Below are 24,803 nucleotides of genomic sequence, written 5' to 3' on the forward strand. Positions count from 1 at the left end.
ATGATAGAGATTTAAATGAGAAGAAAAGTTGTTGTTCAAATTGCATTCATGTGATTACAATTAAAGATAGACCAAATTAAAGAAAAAGGATATTTTATTCAACCAAAAGATTCATACTCTCATTCACACTTTTAATAATAGTATAGATAAGTCATAATATGCTCCCACCTCAAATTGTGATGTTTCTAGAGATGTATATGCGTATCTGGTGCAATTCTAATTAAAGCAGTGTTAGCTAAATTTTATGCTTTATCAAGACAATATTTGTGTTATTATGTAATTTAGAGGTTGAATCATTGGAACGCTTCTTTATTAGTTGTGGCTTCACCAATAGGCAAAGGGGTATGGTTTGGTTCTCTTCTCTACATTAGGCGCAATGGTGAATTGGTTTTTGGGTAAAATACAAAAACCTCCCCTGAAATTTCTGACAATAATAAAAATCTCCCCTATAGTTTTATTTTAACAAATACCTCCCCTGAACTTTAGAGAAACTCAACAAAACCTCCCTTCTATCATTGGTCCAGACAGAAAACGTTAGATTGATGCACCAGTTTTTTTCCAAATACCCATTTTACCCTTTTATAAATTATTTTACATACAAAATTACTGAAATAACCCCATTTTAATGCAACAAAATATATTTTAATGATTATTTCAGTAATTTTACATATAAAATTACTGAAATATGTTTTTTTGTTGAGTTAAAATGGGATTATTTCAGTAATTTTGTATGTAAAATAATTTATAAAAGGGTAGAATGGGTATTTAGAAAAAACTGATGCATCAATCTAACGTTTTCCGTCTGGAACTGTGACAGAAGGGAGGTTTTTGTTGAATTTATCAAAAAATCAGGGTTAATATTTGTTAAAATAAAACTATAGAGGAATTTTTTATAATTGTCATAAATTTCATGGGAGATTTTTGTATTTTACCATGGTTCTTTTAATAACAGATGGCTTAGTGAGTATTACCAGCAGGTGCCGAATGTGGTGGCTCTCTTTTGGGAAAGTTAAAAGGAGATTATGTCTGATCACATTATCCCATATCCTATCAATACTATTGCAGGAATATCATGATCCTATCAATACTTGTGAGAGATTGAGACCCAACTTTCTTTATCTTCAATAATTCATAGTATACCCCGCTGTTACATGGTTGTCTTCGCCCTGATTGTATTGCATCTATCATTTTCAAGGAGGATATTGTATCTCACACTCACATCCTTGTTTTGATGATTAATGGAAAGTGAAAGTATGAACATATTACATGTCCGAGTTGGATCATTGGGCAAAAGTTATACTGGTTAGTATTTTTTCAGCATGAGCATGAACTTCAACCTAATTTTTTTTTTTTTTTAATTTTTTCAGATTGGGTTCACGCTAACCTGGCCAAGTTGCACCCCTTTTGGCCCATAATCCAAATTTTTTTTGCGAAAAGTGGTTAAGTGATTTATGAAGGGATATTTGGTGTTTGATTTTCCAAGCTAACAATTTTGATCTGGTACATATTTGCTGGCCACATTGGACAATAGGTGATGCACCCACAAGATACTCTTGTTGTCCTCTGACTTGAGAAAAAGCAAATTTCTTGCTGGAATTTTAGTCCATTTGATTTGAAGTCAAGTCGAATATAGGGCTGTTAATGGGCTTGAAAGTCCAAAAAATTTAGGATCCATTTAGTTTACAGTCAGAATTGGAATCCTTTGAAATTGGAATCAAAATGGTCTATTCTCGTAATCTGTTTGGTTCAGACAGGAATGGAGATAAAAATTAGAATCAGCAGTAATGAGATTTCATTCCCAAGAAAGGTCAAAGTAATGGGGAAATGCCATTTCACCAAAAATAGGAATGAGATTCCGATTCAGCTCGACCATACAGTTGGAATTGGAATAGTGAACTGTTTACATAATCAGATGGGGATTAAGTTTTACAACCTGCATCTGACTGAAGTCAATCGGTCATATATAAAGAGTAACTAATTTTTAGCTATTTATTTATTTTAAATAAATACAAAGCAGAGTAAGATCAAATCCAAGTCCAATGGGATCCAATCATGCATGACCCCAAATCATCCATAGGTCCTCCAATCAGACTTCGGATCAGAGAACAGATTTCAGTGTTCAGTAATGAGGTTGAGGTCCAGGTGTGGAGTAACCAATCCAAGTCCAACCTTCCTGTTTATGACATTGACATGTTATCCTTATTTGTCCTTTTTCAATTAAAAAAATATTGATAGTATTTATTCTTTTACCCTACGTCCATATTCATGTTAACTCTTCATGCACAATAAGCTACCCAAACCTTCCCCTTAACCTATCCTTGAAGAGGAAGTGTATTTGTTCGAAACCCAAGGATCAAGCAAGTTTAAAGTAAGGATCTTTTCCATGAATAAAGTGGGCTAATTTGGTGATGACATTACAACATAACTCATTTTAATATGAAAAACCTTTGGGCTATGTTTGGTTTGAAGGAAAATATAGAGAAAGGAATGGAAGCGTAGAGAAACTTTTACAAATCTTGTATTAATTTTCCTGTATTTCTCTTCCTTTCCATACCTTTTTGCTGGCTTTGATGCTTATCTTAAAAGAAAAAAAAAAGAAAAAGAAACCCTTGATGTGTGCTTTGCCGTTATGTGATTTGCATGCTCTTAATTTGGTAATGATCTTTTCCATGCTAACGTGTCAAGTTCATAATCGCATCATGAACGATAGTATACTACGGCTGGACATTGAGCGAAGTTGGGCCAGATCAAGGCGAGACATATCTTCGGTTCTCTGGCTGTGTTGGGCCCAACTCAATTTAAGGTGCTTAGGCCCAATTCCAAACCTAGCTCACCTCAATTGTGGGTATTTTAAATCCATAAGAAAATCTGAAATAAATATTGAAATTATTAGATATCGAAAAAACCTATACTTTGGAACTTTTGGGAATGTCCTGTGTCCAGCCCAAGTGTCAGATGGATGAGGTAGGTGGGCCGGGCTTTAGGCAAATAGATAACTTTCTCTCTTTTCGAAAAACTGGATCAATTTCCTTTTTCGTGTTAGTTGTTTCTCGATAAATCCCTCAAGAAAGAAAAGATGTTAATTAATCGATCTTCATCTGTCGCTGCGAGCCACAGCTACCGAAATGAATGGTCAGAACAAATTCAGTGGATGGTCTCTTTCCAATGAACCTGGGTGGTGGTGCCATTGACTTGTTTCTGTCGATTCACAGACTCACAGTTTTTGGCTGCGACGAGACGACGATGATACTATTTTGTTTTTGCACCCTTCAATGAGTTCCTCCTCACCGGTGAGCCCTTTTAAAACGAGTTTTAAATGTGTCCACGAGATGCCCACATTTCAACTGTTTTGTAATAATTCTTCCAACCACCTTTTCATACTTCATCTTCAACCCTTTACCCCCCTACCTCACCTCGTCTTCATGCAAATCTCTTCACCTTCTTTTTGTGTCTCACTGTACTATTACTACTTCTACTACTGGTATACCACTGTTAGCAGAGCTCTGAGCTCTATGCTATGGATCAAGAGGGTTCGAACGAGAGATGTTATGGCCGCAGCTTGAACTTCAATGCACCGCTTCTATCAACAAGGCGTCTTGCCGCAGCTGATTCCATCGATGCAGATGCGAATGCAGATCCCCGAGGAGTTGCTCGTGATATAAGTAAAAGGATCCCATTTTCATGGGAGAGATCTCCTGGAATGCCCAAAGATATTGAGAAAAGCGGCCTCCTTGCTGAGAGCCCACCACCTCCCAAGCTCCCACCGGGTCGATGGCGTCCTCCAGCGAAAGTGGCCTGCAACGATGATGATGATAAACATGTCGACGACAGCAACGATGACGAGGATTTTAATTCAACGGACTGTGATGACGATACCGACGCCGACGACGATGAGGTTTTGTCATCAGATGTAATAGACGACAATTTCTCATTATCAGAGTCCATAGATATTGTTGATATCATGAGCCTTGGGGTGCGTGGGTTGGAGCATGAAGGTTTAGAGATGGTGGAGTCTAGAGGATATTACTCACCGAGTTTCATAATACGCCGTTTTCTCCCGGCAGCAAATGCCTTGGCTTCTTCTTACTCAATTTCTTCAAAGAAGAAAATTCATAAGAGGGTTCCTTCTTCTTCTGCTTACCATTTCTCAAGTGATGACGATGATGATGATGAGTTGATCAGTAATATTCAAGTCCGAGAAACAGAAAGGTTTATTCATCCGCGAAGTACACTGGCACGATCGTATACACCTGCTAAGGCGTGTGGACTTGCACCCTTCTTCCCTTGGCGCATGAAGCACACACTCTGCGGATTGAAGAGCCCTATCCGGCATGGCTCGCCCAGTTCCAAATTTGATGGCAGTTCCAGACAAACACGAGATGCTTCGACCCAAAGAATGTGGTGGTACCGTTGATTCATCATTTATGCCAGAATATAATCCATATATTACTTTGTCAAAACTAAAGTAGTTAAAGTATGGTTCTTTAGGCTAAGTTTGGAAGGAATATGTGCAAAATTTTGTATTTTGTATTATTTTATATATATATTTATAATTTGTAGTCTTTTCAAACTGAGTCTTAGATATGAAAATAAAAAATAATGATTGTAAGGCTCAATTTAGAAAGAATATAAATATAAATATGTACAGTATGTATTGGTACTCCTTATTTTCCAAATAAGGGATTAAATCATTAAACCATGGAATCGTGGACAGATTGTGTATTGTCAAACTCAACTGCACTTTGCTTTTGGACAAGGAAAAAAAACAGTTGGCTTACGGCAGTGAAGAAACGGGGTAGTGAATATCTTTGTATTAGTTATGCTATTCTGCTGGAAGGAAATGATACGAGAAGAGCTTTGTCATGTCTTTCCGATACCTTTATAAATCAATGTAATTGATGTATGTTAGTGGACAAGGAAGGAAAAATTAGCTTGATGCAAGAATAAACTCGTTTAGTATCTCATGGCAGTTGAAGAGAATTGAATATGGTGTACTTTTTTTAATCGGTATATGTATTTTTATTTGATGTTCCTCTCTCTATACATACACAGAGATCATATCTTAGTGTGCATTGTGAATATCTCCTGTATTTATTATTGGGAGATGTATTTAATACACGATTGAGATTTATGTGGTGGGGGGCGCCATGTGAACTCATATACACCATATTATACGTAATGGGACACCTGCTGAATGGATATGAATAATAAATTCTATAAGGAAGCACTCAGGATAATCTAGTGCTATTGGACTCGAAGGGATTTCCTCTTCCAGTCTAATCACAGTTGTACAGTTATCATATGGTAAGTTCAATTAAATTTGCAACCATAGTTACCTTTGTGATTGGTTAGAGTTGTAAAGGTGTATTGATACTTTCAACCGGTGTTTGTTGACCCAAATAATTGGACCATTTGGCCTGGAAATCATTCATCCAATTGGTTCTATTTTATCCTAAATCCGGTTTTTGGCTAAAAAATGTTGAATTGGTCAATGACCTGTTGACTCATTCAACCTGTTCAATAGTTTTAGTCATTATTTTATTATAATTACTTTTTATTTTTCAAGTTAGAATGGGCCGTTCATTTAAACCGGATGGTTGAACCATCAACCTAGAAACCGCTGGCCATAACAGTTCTGATTCCGGGTTGATTTTTAAAACCTTACTTTCAACTATACTCTTTTTAATTTTTTAGTTTTTTTAAGTTTGAGTTTTAATATATATCATTTAAAAAATAAGTTCATAAAACACCTTCTCTGCTTATTCCACCCTCTCCAAAACCCTTCTGCCTTCGATGACAGTAAAAACATTTCAAACTTTGGAAATCGGCTTTAATATACTTACAAGACCGTGTTTACACTGTTCTCACATTCTTTTACAGCCTTGGATTGAGATATATCTCTCTATGAAAAAAAAATCCTCAGTACAAAGCTGAAAAGGCTGTGCAAACGGTGTGAGCACTACATTTTGTCTCCACACTCTTCCAAAACCCTTCTGTCTCCACCTCCCAGTCCCATGGCAGCAAACAATCAAGAACCGTTGATCATGTGGACCATTGACCGGCAATGATGAAGAAGCCTGAATTTTATTTGCAAAGAGTAAAGCTTTAGAAAGAATTTATAAGGGTGGATATCACCCAGCAGCCATGATTTTCTGAGTGAATTAATTGTAGTGACTCAGCGGCTATACATGTGTATGTGTGTATTTTTCAACATTCTTGTCGTCTTTCTTTTACAGTAGTATTGGCCAACAGACTGAAAGAATTTGATAAGGATATCTTTGGACCTGATTTCTCATGCAACAATGAAGCTCATATGTTGCTTTTAATTTTCATGGCAGATATATGGGTTCTATTCTTCTCATCTTGTGTGAATTGTCGAAGTCATCTGAAATTTGAGGGCAGTCTGAGTTATATTTTCTTTCTTCTGTTTTGAATATTGTATTATGTATGTTTCTTTGTTTTCCTTTAATTTGTTTCCAAGAAGGGCAAAAAAGGTTTTTAATTCAACCGGTTGCAAGTCTCCTTAAATCGATGACGTGTCACAATGTGATTGGACTCGAAGAGAAAAATCCCTTCGAGTCGAGAGTGATAAAAAAGTGCAACAGATCCGAATTCACATGAATTCATGTTTTTCATGCCCGTTTGGGAGGGCTTTCCGGCAGCGTACTCAAGAAGCTATATTTGGTGAGAATCCTTTGAATGCTGAAAAAAAGTGCTATTGAACTGAAAAATCGACTTTCTCACTTTCCCAGTTTCCCGTAAAGCTAGGGTTGGTAGCTGAAGAATTGATTTTATGGTGAGAAGTGAAGATTAGAGGTTTGGTAGCTTATCTGAAGCCGCTCATTCAATACATCTCAAGTCTCAATCAGATCAGATGCCGTCCGAAATGGGCTCCCCATTTCTTTCCGGACCGGGTCTGAACCTGCAACCGAAAGCGCGATATGGACTTCTTTGCGACTCATCCTATTGCTTTAGCGCCTAAGCGCCTATGTAGCCCAGACATGTATAGTATAACCCAAAGGCAGCTGGATTTTTCTCAGCACTCCCGTATCCCTTAGCACGTTTGTGATTTTTGGGCGATGGTCGAAACAAGGATGGTTGGAACATTGACCTTTAAACTGTGACGACAGAGAAGGTGTTTGACAATGCGAATGATTTTGTTTTTACTTATTTTCAAAGTTATCCATCAACACACAAAAAAAAGCCAAAATAAACACACACACACCAAAAAAACGAAGAAAATACATTCTGTAATTTTGTTTTTGTTTTGAACAATGAACCAAAAACAAATTATGTTGTTAAAAGTTAAAACTATCAAAATTATGTTTTTTACAAAATTTTTATTTTTCAAACATTTGAAAATAAAATTCATATACACATCAAGATGTTTCTATATTTTTTGTTAGGGTAAACTATAGATAAGTACCTGTACTTTGGGGGTAGTAACAGATAGTTACCTTCAACTTTTAATTATAATACTTGAGTACCCTAAACTCTCAAAAATAGACACTTGGGTTCATCTGTTAGTTAAACATTACATAATATCAAAAATACCCTTCTCGTGTAGTTTTGAGATCATTATATGAAGTAAAATCATCACCGGGAAATTTGAATATGTATTTATTGTTCATGTGAGAACATCATCATGGGGAGATGTTTGGTTATCTGAGAATGATTTCAGAAATATACGAAAATGCTATTTTTGGCATTATGTAATGTTTAACTGATAAAATACTAACGGACAATGTTCAAAATTTCATTATGTATCAGCTTGTGTAGATTGACACGTATTGTATTAGTAGATCACCGTCACACGAAATGTAAGGAATTTTGGGATACAACTTGTTTCAGGGGTAACCATGCCTTTAATTGACCCCCTGAACATATTTCGAAAAAAAAATATATAAAAGAGTGTCGATACAAAGTTTGATATACCCAATTTGGCATATTGAACTGTATCAAAACTTCGAACCTTGCTAAATCAATGGACTTAAGTGTCTATTTTTGAAAATTCATGGTACTCAAGTGTTGCAATTAAAAGTTTAAGGTACCCATTTGCTGCTGCCCTCAAACTACAAACGTGTTAGGCTTTGGGCTCTGCCCCATGAATATTTTACATTGATTTGGGCTTGGATTTTAGGGCAGCCTATTCAAATTTTTGCAAAACTAAATACGAGCCCGTGAATATTAAATTTGAAAGGAATGGGTTAGGCTTGTGATTTTGTGAATATTAAATTTGAAACAACTTAGGCACTGTTTGGATAGACTTTTACTTTTTTTACTTTTAAAAATATCAAAGTATAAAGTACATAAAATACTTTTATTTGGGTATTTGTGCTCTGAATTTTGAAAAATAGGCTTTCCAAAACAGAAGTATCATTTTTTGTTTGGCAAAAACACGTTTGTTTGTACTTTTGGTGACGGTTTTCGTTGGTTTTGGGGTTTGAAACCAGTAATGGCAGTTCGACTTTAGCAGCGACAAGTGGAGGTAGGATCAACAGTTTTATTGAAGGGTGGTCACCATTTGCACGAAAAGCAAAAGCACAATTTCGCCAAAAACATGAAGTATAAGCAAAAAGTATAAAATACACAATACAAACACTATGTTGTGCTTTTCGTTTGTTTGTACTTTCAAAAGTATTAAAGTACTTTATATCCAAACAGGGCTACTTAGATGAAGGTAGGACTCCATCCTAGGTCTTTGCTACAATTATAAAACTTTATCAATTGGCTAGGCCAGCACCTTTGATTTAACTACATTTACACAAAAAGTAAAAAAAAAAAAATTATACAAGTACAAACAAGCCCAATGAAGATTTTTGAATTCCACTACAGACCTATAAACATTCAAAATATAAAGTACCCCCACTCTATACACCAATGCCTGTTGGTGAATTGGCATCAATTCCGAGCTGGCACATATCCCAACTGTATTTTGGGCCTAAAAATTCTGACCCTGGGCTGAAAATGACTTTTACAAATAAGAGTTTAGTTTTACAAAACACCATATTGATCCTTAACAATTACCAAAACTTGATCCAAACAAAAAAGTGTGGAGTTAGGATCTTCTATCAACAAAACACGTTCCAACCCTATGCCAACTTCATCTAACACCACACATCTCACCATAAGATTGGGACCCACCATAAAGGTAAGACCTACTATGTATGAGATGTGCAGTGTGAGATCATGTTGGTAGAGGGTTGGAATGTGTTTTGTTGGCAGGTAATCTGGACTAAAAATTGTGTGGGCATGAACACACACAGCTAGGCCTTTGGTTTAAACAATCTAGATTTCCTGCCCACAAGCATCCTATCCACACTTGCTCAATGACAAATCTAGATCTGCTCCTCACAAAGCACTCCTCACACTGACATCACAGTATTTCCCAACTGTACATTACTTATATATTATTATTTAGGGCAAATTTCTTAAATTATCCTTATGTTTTAACTAATTGACCAACTCTACCCTTATTATTTACATATCATCTTAAAGTATTCTTAAGTTTTTTTTGACAATTGTCTAAAATATATTTTTCCATTAACTTTCTGCCACATGTACTTGATACATTTTTCAAAAATTCCTAAAATACCTTTTTTTTTATCAAAATCCACTCTATCTCCGTTCCCCTCACAAGTCACAAGTGAAGATTCCAGACTTCATCTTTGTGGAATAATCCGAATGAAACTTGTCGGCTCTACTCTTCATGGGAACCATGACTATTTATCGGCCAAAAAGATCGTGGGAACCATGACTATTTTTCGGCCAAGAAGACTGCGGGAGATCTCTGGGTTTGAGTTCTCAAATTCTGAACCAATAAAAATTTCTATGATAATCTCACCTTCGTGTGATTATTGCGACACTTTGTTCTCATTGCTATCAAGGGACAAAAAATCCGGCACAAGAATGTCTACCGTTGATATCCTTTAGTCTTGAAGAAGTACAAATGTCTCTTGCATTTTGTCTTACAAAAATGCCCTATTATCGTTCCATCCAAAATACTATCGAGAAAAAGGCGGTGATGGCTTCCTTTGAACTTAGCCACCGAAAATGCCCCTATTGTTTCAACGGTGTCATCTCCTACACAAGGAAGCATCTCAACCACATTATTTATTTAAAAATTGGTGGTTGCTTTTGAACTTAGCCATTGAAAATGGATATTTCTTCCCTAAAATTAGAGAACATGTCCGGAACGTGATGCGATTCAGACGAGAGAGCATGAGACAATGACCAAAGTGTGAACACAATAGATTTAGTGCTGTTTTGAGCATCGTGCAAATGGAGACTGAAATCGGAGATGGAGGCAAAAATGGAGATAGACATGGGGATGGAGACGGAAAACAGAGATCGACTAGCGATCCGCTTCCTATCTTCTTAAAATTTTTCATTAGCTGTGTTTTATTTCAAAAATTTAAGTAATAGTATAGGGTAAATTTAATATTTCATTTTTTCCCTTAATACTTGACAATGTCAATTATCAGAAACAGGGTCGTATAAGACAATAGTTAAACAGTAAGGGGGTGTTTTTTTTTGGATTTTGAGAGGGGGAAAAGTTGGTCAATGAAATTTTGATTTCTATTGATCAAGAATCTCATGTTCATTTTTCAGATTTATTTGGAGAGTGGGGATTAGGGAAACTTTATTTTTTTTGTTTAGATGGGTAAATAAACTTAACACCTAAGAGGAAAGTTGTTAACACTTGAATGAGACAAATATACCCTTTTTAATAATGAATTTTTATGGATAAAATGATATTACTTTATTTACCTAAGAAATAAAGAACATGAATAAATGTACTTACTCGGATAAGTGTTTTCGAGAAAAAACTTATCCAAGTAATTGTATTTACCTGAATAAATAATTTATCAAAAAACAAAAGGGGGCTAGAATAAAGTTAATCAATTAATAAAATCATAATGATAATTTAAGAAATTTGCCGTATTATTTATGAGGAAATGTTCTCAAAACATGGTGGGATAAGATATGAGGTGATTTGTGAATAGGTTTTTATGGATAGGAGATTCAAATACGGTTTAAAGCGATAATGACATGATAATAAGCGAATATGGATTTAATCCACCTAATAATATTAAAATTTGAAAGGAATGGGCTAGGCCCACACGACCCACACCCCCACACGACCACACTTAAACTGGCCATCAGTCCGGTTCTGATGCGGGTTCGGTAGCTCCGGACCAAGATTTCATTTTCTATTTCCTAGTTAGCACGTTCCAGTTCCAACACCTACCAACATTTATCTCATTGGAAGTTGGAACCCGCCGCCATGTGGGAGATGTGCGGTGTCACATTCTGTTGGTAGGACGTTGGAATATTATGTTGGCAGGAGATGCAGAATCGAGAAAATGCGCCTAGAATCGTTACTTCAAATTTGAATTAGGTCTGTGGTTCCTCTTCCAAGTTCCAAGTTCTACCATCACTAGTACTCTTTTCTTCTTGTTTTCCTCCGAACATGGCATATACCCACAACGATTTCTTTTCTTCGTTGATTACCGAGATAAAGACCTACAATGGTAAAGACCCTCTTCTGCCATGGCTCCGGTAAGAAAAAAAGGGCCCATGACTCTTTTTCCTCTCTTCTCAACGTTTTCTATGATTTTATCTGATCTGGTTTTGATTATTCTCTATTTTCCCTTGTACGTGTAATCAAATATTGAGACCAGAGGTATCCGTAAAATGAAGGACTATCTCCCGCCTCTGCTTCTCAAGGAGAAGCTCCCTCGATTCCTTCAGAAATGTGCTCAGACCTTTGAGGACGATCGGCGTTACCGGAACGACATGCGCTACCTTCGCGTTTGGATACAACTGGTAACTACCGTCAGGTTCTCGTTACATCTTTCTAATATTCTTCAGAGTCTTTCATCCTTCTGATTTCTTTCGCCTATTTTTGGTTAGATTTCAACTGGGTTATTTTCTTTGTACTTTCTCTCCCTTCCTTTTGGGTAGTTGGATTTTGTGGACGACCCTCGAGCTCTTCTCAAGACGATGGAGACGAATCGGATTGGAACGAAGTTGGCACTATTTTACCAAGCCTATGCCCTGTACTACGAGAAGCTCAAGAAGTTTGAGGAGGCTGAGAAAATGTTCCATCTGGGCGTGCAGAAGTAAGAGATCCTCATTACTGTAGTTACAATATATTTCTCAGTTTAGCTTGTTCCTCTTATTCTTATTTCCAGCGTTTAACCTGCAAATGTGCTTTGTGTTTCTTTGGATATTATGCAAAGATATATTGATTTATCTTAAGAAACGTTGTGGGCTTTCTGATAGGGAACTTGATATTATGCAATAAGCTGCTACCAACTCTGAAAGTTGAATCTCCACTATTGCGGGTTTGTTTCTTTTAGGTTTTTCTGCATATTTATTTGAAAAATTTTAAAGCCACAGAGACCTGTAGCTTAGTTCATTGACGTAACGTGTCGCAGGCATATGGTTAGTTGTGTGTTAGAATCCAGCATATCCACCCTCCAAAAAAATAAATAAAAGAATGAAAGAAAGTAAAAAATTATCAAGTTGAAAAATGGTTATCCTGAAAAAAATTAAACAAACTGTTTGTAGTTAATCACTTGTGACCAGAGTCCAATTATTTACATCACTCGGTTCTCCCAATGAATAGAATGCTTCACTTTGGAATTCGATTTATGCAATGAAGAAATCCACTTGTAATAGATTAGAAATGCCTGATAATGTTCTGAATCACTGGAAACCATTAACAATGCTTGACTTAGCAGTTAGCAACGTGAACCGCCTTTATATAATAGACGGGAAGGATCTAGATCTGTGTAGTATATATGGTTGCTATTTAACTAAACTGATACCAACGGCTATGAAGTGATAGGTATCGGTTAAATATGAGATACTTAGCTAACTATGTGATACGTATTTCAAATGGTTCTTATTATGAATCAAGTTTTTTTTTTTCACCTAAGAACTGTTGAACAGTCTTGCAGAGCCTGCAGGTGAGTTGCAGAAATCGTATGATAAGTTTCTCCAACGAATGGAGCTATACAAGAAAAGAAAGGCCAGGGTAACATTTCTTTTGTTTGTATTGTGCATTCTTTCTTTGTTATTTCTTTCTGGAATTCTTCTATATCGTAACTATTAAAATGGATGTCCTTCGGCGCCAGGAAGGAAGAATTGCCATGAGGCCCCTGACTGTTAGGGATGCCTCTTCTCAACTGGGAAAAGAAGCTAGAGAAGAAAGTAGCAGAATGGAATGCGGTGCTTCAGCAACAGGGTCTAAGATTTTTCCAACAGAAGCACAAAATAATTGTAAAATTGTTGGGAACAAAATGGAAACAGAAGAAAGCACTACTGCAGTTAGGAATGGAAGATTTGACCCTGATGTTCACCTTCCTCCTAATCATCTCGGGATTTTAGCAAACTCTTCTGATGTTGGAAAAGTTAGTGATCCTTCCATAGAGAAGCAAACCACAGGAATTGTCTGCCCCAAAAGTTCCTTCAAGCAGCAAGAGAACACTGGTGTGGAATCATTTAAGCCAAACACATATTGCAACGATGACACAGTGGTGGTAAAATTTGTAGATACTGCCATTGTTGGAAAGTCTGAAGCAGAAGATGCCTGCCATCATGGGTTGGTGGATCCAACAATCAATATGAAGGAGGCCATGAATGCAATAAACAACATGTTTCGTGAACCTTTGGATATGCAGCCAGTGGGTAAGAGAAGATCACAGAGAAACCATTTTGAAATAAATAATAATGTGAATAATGGGTTTGAAGTATTTGTTGATGAAGGCTTTGAAAATGGGGTTGGCTTGGCTGATCAGAGCAAGGGAAGTGGTGAATTGCGTACTCGGAATCATGTAGATCCAACATTGCTAAAGAAGCATACTAGCATTGAAACACGGAAGCCTCCCCAAGAAACCTTTAAGATATTTGTTGATGATGAATGCGACGACAGTGGTGACAACAATAATGAAAATAATGGATTAGCATGTCATGTGGTCGATCATTCCACTGAAGGATCGTTGCTATCTGATCAAACTATAAATGCATTTGTATTTCCAGGTCCTAAGGATCTCCCATCCAATGGTTATGATGATCTGGATGTACAGAGCTCACCTAATATGAAACTCAGGGAAGATACAGTTGTCTGTAGGTTTGTAGGGTCTACCATTCTGGATGACCCGGAGGTTGAAAATGCTTGCCACCATGGCTTGGTAGACCCCACAATCAACCTGAAGGAGGCTATGGATGACATAAACAGCATGTTTGGAAAGCCTTTAGATTTTGTGAAGACCAACAGATCAAAAAAACAACATAATCCACCAGAAAAGAAGAGGGACTCTGGATTTTCCATACTGCCTGATGAGAACTTGGAAAATCAACTACAGCAACAAGCTTCATTGAGGCCATCTAGCAAATTGGGCAGCGAATTTGATTTATTTGAGCCGACTGTGTGTACCAAGGAGGCCATGGATGAGATAAATGCGATGTTTGGGAAGCCATTGGATTTCTAGGAACATTCTCTCTTTACTCTACAGTACGGATGTCAATCACAGGTTCTGGTTTTCAGTCTACTTTCATGGTGGCATGGAGTTTGAATCCATAAACATCTGGTTATGCTAATTGGCGTGGCTTTTTTTGTGTCATCCATCTGCCAATTCAAAGTATCACATCCCGAGGATCTAATTGGTCGGTTTTCTCTTAGGTTCTCTATTTTCTTTGCCATCCAAAAAACCTTTGGATGATCCAATTGAAGGGTCTGAAAGATGTCCAACCATGTTGTCAATATCATTAGGGTTTGGTTAGCTTTTAGGTCTAATGACTATGAAGCACAAGCCTGCTTATCAAGGTCATGATGAGTTTTTTTTTTTTTTTTTTTTAATTGTAACATGATGAGGCATGTCATACCTTACTGCAGCATAGGCAGCCTAGGTGAATTGATCCATGTTCTGGAATTTTAGTATCATCTGCTTATCATTGATGATAATAATGGAACATTCTGCTGAAAAAAGAAATAGAATGATGCATCAGTACAACCGGAACCTTAGTTTATCAAGTCAACATGCCTTCTCGTTTGCAGATCCCTCGGATAGACCCCTGATGGTGTATATAGCAAAAAATTGTTTTTTTATTCAGAGAATCATTGATTCAATCTTCAGAAAGTACAATGAATAAATGGGACTAAAATCAGTAGTGACCCGTCTAAATGAAAACTAAGAGTGCGTTTGGTTTGTGGGAATAGGTGTCTGGAATCAGAATTGGAATGGGTTGATCGGAATGGGATTCCCCTATACGGGGAATGGCCATTTTGCTTTCAAGAATGTCATTTCCATTCTCCTCTCTTTTTGTTTTTTTGACAAAGAAGTCCCATTTCAATCCTAAAGCCTTATTTGTCCAAAGGCTTGAATGTTTGATAGGCCTTCATCCAACTTAGCCGTTGACAACCACCATCACCGGCAAGGTAAGACTGGTTGCTAGCCGCCTATCCGGTTGTCCTTCCCCTGTATCCCTCTCTTCTTCCTATTTTTCTTTTTCTTTCTCCCCTCTTCTCTCTTCTTCTGTCCTCTTCTTTCTCACCCTCTTCCTCCCTAATATTGTTGCTGCCTCCCTCTTCTTCTTCTTCTTCTTCTAACTGGGGCAAAAATTGAAAATTTTGATTGATTCTGATTCTTGATTGGACCAAACAGGCATCGGGAATAGATGATTCCAATTCCGATTATGGGGGATTCTGATTCCAATTCCGGTCCTAATTTAGAACCAAACTCTAAATTGGTGGAACCCAATCCATACCTGCCCAACCTACTAGACTTTGTTATTCACTAAGTCACAGATCTTGGGCCACACAATTGGCTGAGGATAATGAATGGCAAATAGAATGGAATTTGGGTGATGAGAAGAATCTTGGAAAACTTAGATTGTTAATTTGTTAGTATTATTTTCTTTTTATTTTTATTTTGGTAACAATAATGAGACACAGAAGAGTATGCCCTTGTTATGCCCAAAGCTCCCCCTCCCCCTCCCCCCAGATTATTGAGAAGGCTTGGACCCAATAAATTGAATGCATAAATGCTTCTCATCCCTATGGAATCCAAGATAAAGGGCCGATAGCTAAAGTTATTAAATGGATTAGATGAAAACCCCAGCTAAATTTGTTAAGTAGAGTAAAACCAAATGCTTAGGCGTATATCTTGCCAAGGCCAAGTTGGTTAGAATGACAAACACTAGTGTGAGGTTTGAATTTTGAGATACAAACATTCCGTTCTTGGATCAGTTGGGTGACTTGGATCTGGAAGTACAGAGAGAAGCAGAGGCCAGAGGGAGAGACAGGGTGCTCGGAAGCTCAGGTGAGCACAGAGGTGAAAACAGGGGAAAGGCAGGAGACAGGATGGGAACTGAAAAGTTGGGCAAGGGAGGAGGGAGACGCTGAGAAGGAGCTGAAAAGTCGAGTGGGGGAGGAGGTTGATGCTGAGTCAGATTCAAGCTCAAATGGGAAGACACACGTGGGCAAAGGGGTGGCCAGAAAGGACAAAGAGGGGACAAGTGGACGAGATGGAGGTGGACCCGATTCTTGAATGAGAATCTCGAGTGGGGCCAGGGAAGAAGAGGAGAGAGGAACCAATTATAGCCGGTTGTGTGAATCAAGGAAGGAGGAGAAGGGACAACTGCTTTAGCAGGTTGTTGGTGGAGTGTAAAAGAAGAGGAGGGGGCAAAAAAGACAAGAATTTTAGGGGTCTTACAGGAACTTCCTTTTCGTCTTAGAGGAAGGGTGAACAGGCTTCAACCTAAAAGTTTAAGCTGTTAAGTGAGGTCTTTGAATAGGTTTTATTCTCTAACATACCCCTTCACATGAAAGCCCATTGGGATAAACAATAAAGGCCCACCCCATACCTTGTGCTGAAACTTAATTAATTATAATGGGAGTAATGAGAATCAAACACTAGACTACTTGATCAAAGTGGCTCTCATACCATCTCAAAGAACCATTCAACCTAAAAGCTTAAGCTGTTAAGGGAGGTCCTTGAATAGGTTTTATTCTCTAACAGAGAGTGAAGAGGGAGAGATGTCAGCGGCACCAGGAAGAAAGAAGTCTCTAGTGAATGACAATCACGCTCCAGAGACAATAGTAATAAAGGTTACAATTGTTTCTGGAGTAAGGGAGGAAGAAGTTGGGGTGGAGACGGTAGATGAAGCCAAAGAGGATGAAGTGGAGGTGGCCAACTGGCCATAACTTCAAACGACAAAGCTCCGCCTCTGGTCGGGATTGAGGCAGTCCCAAGCAGATTTGAAGATGTTTTTAGTCGGCAAGAGGTGAGTGAGCTCAACGTGGAAGGCCTATCTCATAGCTCTTTCCCTCGTCATTCTTCGCCCCCTGGAGCATCTTCCGTCTCTGCACCACCTCTATTTTGGAGTAATACTGCGGCTGTTTCCGATGGGGTAATACTGGAACACTGTATCTGTGTCAAGGGGCAGGAAGTCTGGTACAAAAAGAAAAAGGGGGAGGGGGGGGGGGGGGTTGGGGGTGTGGAGGAAACAAGTAGGTTCTATAATCAGGAAGAAAGAGAGAAGGTGGTAGAGAGGAAGGAGACATCAGTGGGTAAGAGGAAGGTGGGTATCGAAGAACTAGCAGAAAGACATATAGAAGTAGGTAAAGCCTTGGGTCTGTTTTTTCTAGGGGGAGAAGAAGTGGTGAGAAAAGCTATTGATCATTACAAGAGGTCTAGAAGGGATAAACAAGAAGGAAGAGATAATGGGGGAACTGCTGAAGGAGGGGAAGAGGGGGAGGGGAGACACACAGGGCTGATGGAAGAGGAATAGAAGGGCAGAGAGAGGGGGAGAAGCGAGCTGTGAAAATGAAGCTTCTATCTTGGAATGTAAAAATCTTCTGAGAAAACATAATCCGGATGTTGTTTTTTTGCAGGAAACAAAATTGGAATCTTTTGATTTAAGGTTAAAAAATGAGATATGGGGGTCAAATAGAGGAGAATGGGCTGAGGTGGATGCAGTAGGTCTGTCAGGGGGTATGGTGGTATTGTGGAACATATGAAAGGAAAGAAATAGGAGGAAAACAGGACTTTCAAAGAGAAGGTTTGTAGCATGGAGAAGATGGTTGCGGCTCTGGGCAGATCAGTGGTTGAATGGGTGTTGATTCTCCCTGAATTCAGTCAATTAAACAAGGAGGATTTTGGGAGTGGGTTAGGAGAGGTCCTGAGATATCAAATATGTAATGCAGAGCTTATTATTTAGTTTGTTAGATGGCTCTTTTGTTTTGTTGGGTTTTCTTTATTCTCGGGTGCTTTCTTATCACCCTCTTTTTGTAACTTCTTTTCTTTTAATAACATTCTTGTTATTTATTTATCAAAAAGAAAATCTGTATTGGTACACAGTTTTATTTATTTATTTATTTTTTCAAATCTGTTCAGGGTGGTTGGTATAAGGCATGTCTACCCCCCTAAAACAGGTCAAATCCCGAAACTGTGTGTATAATGGTGTATCGATGAGGTCTATGTATCAGCCGATACGGGCCAATACATTGTGAAATTTTTATCCTTGTGTCAAAACGATGCTATACTTCATGCTTTGGCTTTAATTACCAACTAAAAGATTGTACAGTCAACAATTGAAAATGGAACTCTTCTTTTTATTTTGATTTCACTATCATTGTGATTTTCACATTCAACTTCTTCACAATATAAAATAGTTAAGGAAAATACAGGCTTACCTCTGTTATATACAAAGATCATTCCATTGCCTAAGATTAGATACAACATACCAATCTACAAACAAACCGATTTTGTGTGCCAACAAAAAAAAGTAAGTACTTTTATACTTCACGATAAATTCATTTTCCATATCTTAGCTTGCTTCTGTTGACGCAATCTCAAGCTCTGCCCACCAAAGAGGAGATAGTTTAGGTGTTGCTCCATCAGGTCCCATTGCTGTAATTTCTCTCAATCGAGCAGTAACCTCTCTCATTGTTGGTCTCTGCTTTGGGTCAGGATGAACACAAGATCTTATAACCTCTAACAGTTTCTTGAGTTCCTCTTCTTGGAAAGCTTTCAGAGTTGGATCTACTATTTCTTTAAGGGACTTCTCCCCTCTAAATGCCCAGTCAATAAGTGGGCCATTGTCCACTGAGTATGGGAGTCTACCTGTTACCATCTCCAATAATATAACACCGAAGCTGTATATGTTACTCTCTGGACCAGATGGCATATCCGGGAGTTCCATGGTCGTGGGTCCCATCTTGGAAGCAGTTGCCTCATTCCAAAAATTGAAATTTGAGATTTTGGCTGCATAGTCTTCAGTCAGATATACAATGGATGAGTGCAGGTTCTTATGGATCACAGGTGGGGTCAGTTGGTGCATGTGCTCAAGGCAGTATGCCATTCCCATAGCAATCCGCAGACGTATTCCCCAGTCCAAGCGCTCTGCCTCTTTAACTGGCATGATCCCACCACAAATCTCGAATCAAATAAAATACAAAAGCATATAGGCTTCACTTACTGCATAACCAAATGATCAATACTTGAAGTACCGGCCAAGTATAAATTCATCAGCAAGATGCATTATTTGAGAGAGAGACAAGAATAAATCTAGTTCATATCATTCTAGTCACACTAAAATACCAAATTTATCATTTTCATATTATCTGGAAACTCAACTAGAGTGGTTACCTTGTACCGGACCTGAACAGGTTAAATATGGATATCTAGATTTTAAATGATGACATTAATGATTTCAGACAAATCATAATCTTACTACTTTATATATTTCATTAATATATTCTGATGTGGAGTAGCCTAGCCCTAGATTACCCCCATCCCCACCATCTCCCCACAAAGAAAAAGGGACATTGTTTAGTCTTCAAATGCAATGTACAAATTTCGCTATGAAAACTTCAAATATCATCCAGATATATGAAAAAAAATGTGAGGGATTGAATGGTTGTGATGATCTGATCAGCTCAACCTGAGGAGCTCTTGTAAGTTGGGGCATTGGATTCATCAACCAAGAATACTTGTGATTCTTAAAAGAGTATATAAGGTTGGCTGGAAATTAAATTGGGATATGTCAACCAAATTACGGTAATGATTCTTCACTAAATTTAAGATGACTATACAGAAACCTTGGGGAATTGAAAGTAAGTTACATACCATGTATATGCTCAAAAAGTGTTCCATTTGGAGCATACTCAAAAACCATCATCCTTGTGAAAGGCTCCTCTTCCTCGCAATATCCAAGAAGGTTAACAAAATTCTTGTGGTTCACTTTTGATAATGTGTCTATCTGAAACCATAACCAAGGAAAATGATAAGGGACTGGTGGACTAAGTATGACTACACAAAGTTCACTTTTGGACTATAAAGTACCTTTTTCCAAAACTGTTCTTCAAAATTCTTGGACCAGTCCCTGGCAGATGTCGCTGCAATAGATGTCACTGCTATTTCAACTCCACTTGAAAGAGTGCCTTTGTACATTGTGCCATCTATTGAAGAATCAATTATGTTACTGAAATCTTCACAAGCTGTTTCAAGCTCTGATCGCTTCAGCTTAGGGACACCTGAATTGCAGACTCAAATCTATAAGATCAAAAAATTTGTATGATATGAGGAGTATTTGCAGTAGGATGAGACAATATGAAGATGTCTCTTCTCTGCTGCAATTTGGCATACACACAGGTAGGCTTGCATGCATTGTTCCATTGTTTTAGCAAGGAAGACAATGTGAGCCAAAAACTGACTCGATCAGGTTACCAAAACTGTCCAATCTTTAGGTTAACATGGGCTATAAAAAATTTAAGCTTATGATCACAATCGATGGAATGGATGTTATGACCATCTAAATAGGCCATGATGGTCCCAGCCATCTGGTTCTTGGGAGGGGTAGACTGACTGGATACGGTCCTAACCTTTGGCATTTTTTTTTCAAAGTGGCCTCTCTCAGACTTGAACCTGCGTTCTCACACTTGACAGCCCATGATTTTACCATCACACCAAATAATGGCCCCTGATTGCTCATCTTCTTTCCAAGGAATACATCCTTGAAGAGGAAGCATTTAGAAGATTGGTTTGATTCCTCTGCTGTGCATCAAAACATGCCTCTGCTAAATTGCCCTTCTGCTTGCCTAATGGTATCTTTGATTTATTTGAAATATACATAAATGCTATAATTCATTAGACAGAAAAAGAAGAATGACCTGTAACAAATGCTTTCTGCAGCTGTCCACTCAGGCCTGTGGACCAAGGTTTGACTGTAACCACCTTACTGCTCCGACAGTAGAAAATGGCAATGACTGAAACAATGAAGAAAATGGATGCTCCGGGGATTGCAGACAAAACTAGAAATTTATGTTTTTCTAATGCCCGGTTTTTTCTATCTGAGTTGGGGGGTAAACTTGCTGAGGAAGAATGTGGAGAACTGGATGTTGGTGATGGAGAACTATGAGCTGGTGTTCCTGGTGGTGCTGGTGAAGAACTACGTGCTGGAGCTGGTGCTGGTGAAGAACTACGAGCTGGAGCTGGTGCTGGTGAAGAACTACGTGCTGGAGCTGGTGCTGGTGAAGAACTACGAGCTGGAGCTGGTGCTGGTGAAGAACTACGAGCTGGAGCTGGTGCTGGTGAAGAACTATGAGGTGAAGCTGGTGCTGGTGAAGAACTATGATCTATTTTTCTGTGTCTTAAAAGACTTCGATGAGCTATGTCTCTGTCTTCAACAATGTTCCTGGAGTAGATAAGAGCAGTTATCATGAATAAGATACTACGTTCCATACAAGATTCAGCAAGCATGACTTCTAAAAAGACTAACAGAAAAAAAAAAAGACTTCTAAAAAGACGAACACATGAAAAGTCTAGGTTAGAATGTGGGACACCTGGTACAAAATGAAGGTTTTGTGGACTTAATCATTCCATCTGAGAACATGGAATAATGAGTCCAAACCTTTGCACACAAGTATCGTTAGAGCAGTCATAGACTGTGTATTCATCCATTTGATGAGTATCAATGGATAAAGCATTGATTGTTGATACTGACTAATCTTACCATGGAATGGATCTTCTGTTGCAGGATATTCCTTGTGAAGCATGTGTTAGCTGGTTTTCATCTATCTGATGTTCAGAAATAAAATTAAGCTCACGGAGTTCAGGGGATATTGTGTCTAGAAAGCTGTTGTTATCGAGTAGACTGCATAAATCGGAAGCTATAGTTAATTTAACATAGAAGAAAGAGGAAGATAACCAAAATTTAGCTGTTCAACAGAACCAACTCACAGGATAGCCAGAGATAGGTTATTGCCAAGTTCAGATGGAAGGGGCCCACTGAAGTTATTATAGCCCAAGTCCAATTCCTCCAACTCTTTCAGTTTTCCAATCTCTTCAGGAATGATTCCGAAGAATGAATTATTGCGCAAAATACTGCAAGGATGATAAAAGTAAAAAAATACATATAAACATAAAATCACTAGAAACATACAAGCTATTTTCAATATTAGATTCTTGATTACTATATGCTTACATAGACTTTATGAGAATGAGATTTCCAATTTCAGGAGCCAATGGCCCTCCAATGCAAAGATCTTTCAGGTTCCTGTCAGTGGAATAAATTTGATTTCAGTAACAGTTAAATATATAAGAAATAAAGGCAGTTACATCATCATTACTGCTGTTATCATTGTAGTCATCACCAACAGTTCAACACCAACTCATTGCTATAATTGTGTAATACATCACCCTCCCAAAACACACAAATAACAAGAGAGAGAGAGAGAGAGAGAGAGAATTGTTCCCTTGATGCTTGGATGGCTTTGAAGTTTGGACAAATTAGTATTGTTATCAATTATATTCCATATGATTGTATACTTAATGCAAAATGCATTTTTGATGTTTGAACCACTTTGCAAAGGCCCTCATAACTAACAATCTAAGGGTTAGGTAGTTCAGTCCTAGTTCCTCCAAAACTATGATATATGAGCTGCCTCTATAATGTTTATAACTACAAACTTTACGACACTTGTCCATTGACAGCTACTTCGTGTTGAGATGATATGGGCTTTCTATTGTCATGGCTAATCAAAAGTTTCTATTCATAAAAAGCCCTAAAAAATCTCTTGCTCCATATTTGATTTATGATATTGTCATTTTTATAATGCATGAGATATGTGAACAAATCGCCATTACATCACAGCAAACATTTAGCTCTTACATATAATTGCAAATTCAGTTTTTATAATATGTGCTGTGGGAACAAGGAAATATTTTCAGTGCATAAGACATTAAGACCTAATCGAAATTATAAACATCACTTTTGCAAGCATGTCAGATCCTATCTTCACTAACGAAGTCATGCCAACTAAAACAGATAGGAGTGGGCTCAACTAAACTGTTGCCATATTGAACATGTCTTCGGTTCATATCTATTGTTGGCGATTTAGAAATGGTGGAACTTAGTTAGAAGCACAAACAGTGGAAAGTCCACCAAATCTGATATAAAGGGAAAGACCGGATAAAGTGCGGGATGGTTATAGGATCAGGTCTCCTTTCTTCAGTAAGGTGGATCACAGTGCCCATAAATATGTCTATCCTTCAGAAAAGTCCTCTTTACAAATTAATTTTTGGTTTTACATATTGCGTACTCATGCACCATAGATGGAAGTCCACCACCTTATGCTCAAACTTTAAGAAAAATTACCAACTTGTACCCAATTAAATGTTCTTATGAAAGGACCGGGAAAGAATCTGAATCCATTAATGTTTTTCGACATAAAACTGGTAAGCAGAACAGCAAGAAAAATGGGTGCGGATTTTTTTTTTCTGTTAATTATGTCAAATGAACAATAGAGGAGAAAAAAATCATTGATGCAGTAAAGCAAATAACTCGAAAGCACAATGAGTAATCTTGTTATAGAGGACCAGAACCACCACTTACAAGGCCACAACTTTTCCCTCCGAGCACTCGACGCCAAACCACAAACACGGATCATTGAATCCATCATCATCATTCCAGTTCGACAGGGCTCCATATGGATCGTCCACCACTCCCTCTCGAAATTTCAAGAGCGCCAACCCTGCATGCAACTTAACCTCTTCAGTAAAGCACGGCCTTCGAACCTGTGAAACTACACATTCAAAGAAATTGCAAAAGCAAATACCTTCTGCGTTAAGAGACCAAGAAACGTCCAAATTCTGACTCAACAGAAACATCACCAGCAACAAAGCCATGCGAAACCTGAACCGACTAAATTTCCATTTTTCGTCCATTCGAAGAAAAGCTTGGAGAAGCAAAGAAGGCTGAATTTCCCACAGATCCACTTACAGTTACAGCTAGATGAAGCTTATTGGAACTACAGCTCGAACGCGAAAAGGCTAAATTTGAGATTTTGGACTAAATAGATAGATGGAGAGCTACTTCGTGTCTCTGCAGAATTTCCTGGACCAGTAGCGTTGAAATATTGAAAACGCGTTTTATCGGCCTTCTGATTTTCTGATTAGAGTATCAAACCGAAAAGTTAAGACAGAAAGACCGAATGGGAGGTGAATGAATATACTAACAATTAACAAACAGAGGCCAAAATTACGGCGCGTGAACAAAACGCCGACAGATTCCCGAGGCGTTTCGGTTCTGGCACATTTGATACGTTGAGTTTCGGGTGCCGGCGACGACTTTTCAACAGGCAAAGCAAAACCTCTCTCTCTTCTGTTCTTGATCTATTCAAAAATAATCTACACAGGCTGCAGCCTGCACAACACACCGAGAGAGATAAGCTTTGAATGTAGACAGTATTTGACCCAGGCAAATTAGAGTTTCCCCCTTTAAATTCACTC

The 24,803-nt window shown here is 38.0% G+C and overlaps 3 protein-coding genes across 6 annotated transcripts; 2 read left to right on the plus strand and 1 right to left on the minus strand.

Moving 5' to 3' along the window:
- Positions 1–3,317: 3,317 nt before the first annotated feature.
- On the plus strand, positions 3,318–4,648 carry LOC104597363 (uncharacterized). The gene has a single exon (XM_010258833.2). The coding sequence runs from the start codon at positions 3,518–3,520 to the stop codon at positions 4,412–4,414; it is 897 nt and encodes a 298-aa protein (XP_010257135.1). The 5' UTR covers positions 3,318–3,517; the 3' UTR covers positions 4,415–4,648.
- Positions 4,649–11,390: 6,742 nt separating this feature from the next.
- Positions 11,391–14,972, plus strand: LOC104597306 (Mad3/BUB1 homology region 1). Of its 4 annotated transcripts, none has more exons than XM_010258770.3 (5): positions 11,391–11,562; positions 11,685–11,829; positions 11,968–12,125; positions 12,961–13,045; positions 13,146–14,972. In XM_010258770.3, the coding sequence occupies exons 1-5, from the start codon at positions 11,474–11,476 to the stop codon at positions 14,499–14,501; spliced, it is 1,833 nt and encodes a 610-aa protein (XP_010257072.1). In that variant the 5' UTR covers positions 11,391–11,473; the 3' UTR covers positions 14,502–14,972. The 4 variants fall into 4 exon arrangements, with proteins under 4 accessions (XP_010257072.1, XP_010257073.1, XP_088753416.1 ...); XM_010258771.3 differs by having other exon boundaries at positions 11,411–11,562; positions 11,680–11,829; XM_088897290.1 differs by lacking the exon at positions 11,391–11,562 and having other exon boundaries at positions 11,691–11,829; positions 12,969–13,045.
- A 3,632-nt stretch (positions 14,973–18,604) lies between these two features.
- LOC104597304 (putative inactive receptor-like protein kinase At3g56050) lies at positions 18,605–24,765 on the minus strand. The gene is made up of 10 exons (XM_010258769.3): positions 24,531–24,765; positions 24,131–24,408; positions 23,908–24,046; positions 22,498–22,569; positions 22,254–22,397; positions 22,027–22,167; positions 21,185–21,708; positions 20,358–20,548; positions 20,142–20,274; positions 18,605–19,427 (listed from the first exon to the last, which is right to left on the minus strand). The coding sequence occupies exons 2-10, from the start codon at positions 24,237–24,239 to the stop codon at positions 18,841–18,843; spliced, it is 2,040 nt and encodes a 679-aa protein (XP_010257071.2). The 5' UTR covers positions 24,240–24,408; positions 24,531–24,765; the 3' UTR covers positions 18,605–18,840.
- Between the last annotated feature and the right edge of the window lie 38 nt (positions 24,766–24,803).

This window comes from Nelumbo nucifera, chromosome 2 (genome assembly GCF_055504915.1).
Source record: "Nelumbo nucifera cultivar China Antique chromosome 2, China Antique-T2T, whole genome shotgun sequence".
NCBI lineage: Eukaryota > Viridiplantae > Streptophyta > Magnoliopsida > Proteales > Nelumbonaceae > Nelumbo > Nelumbo nucifera.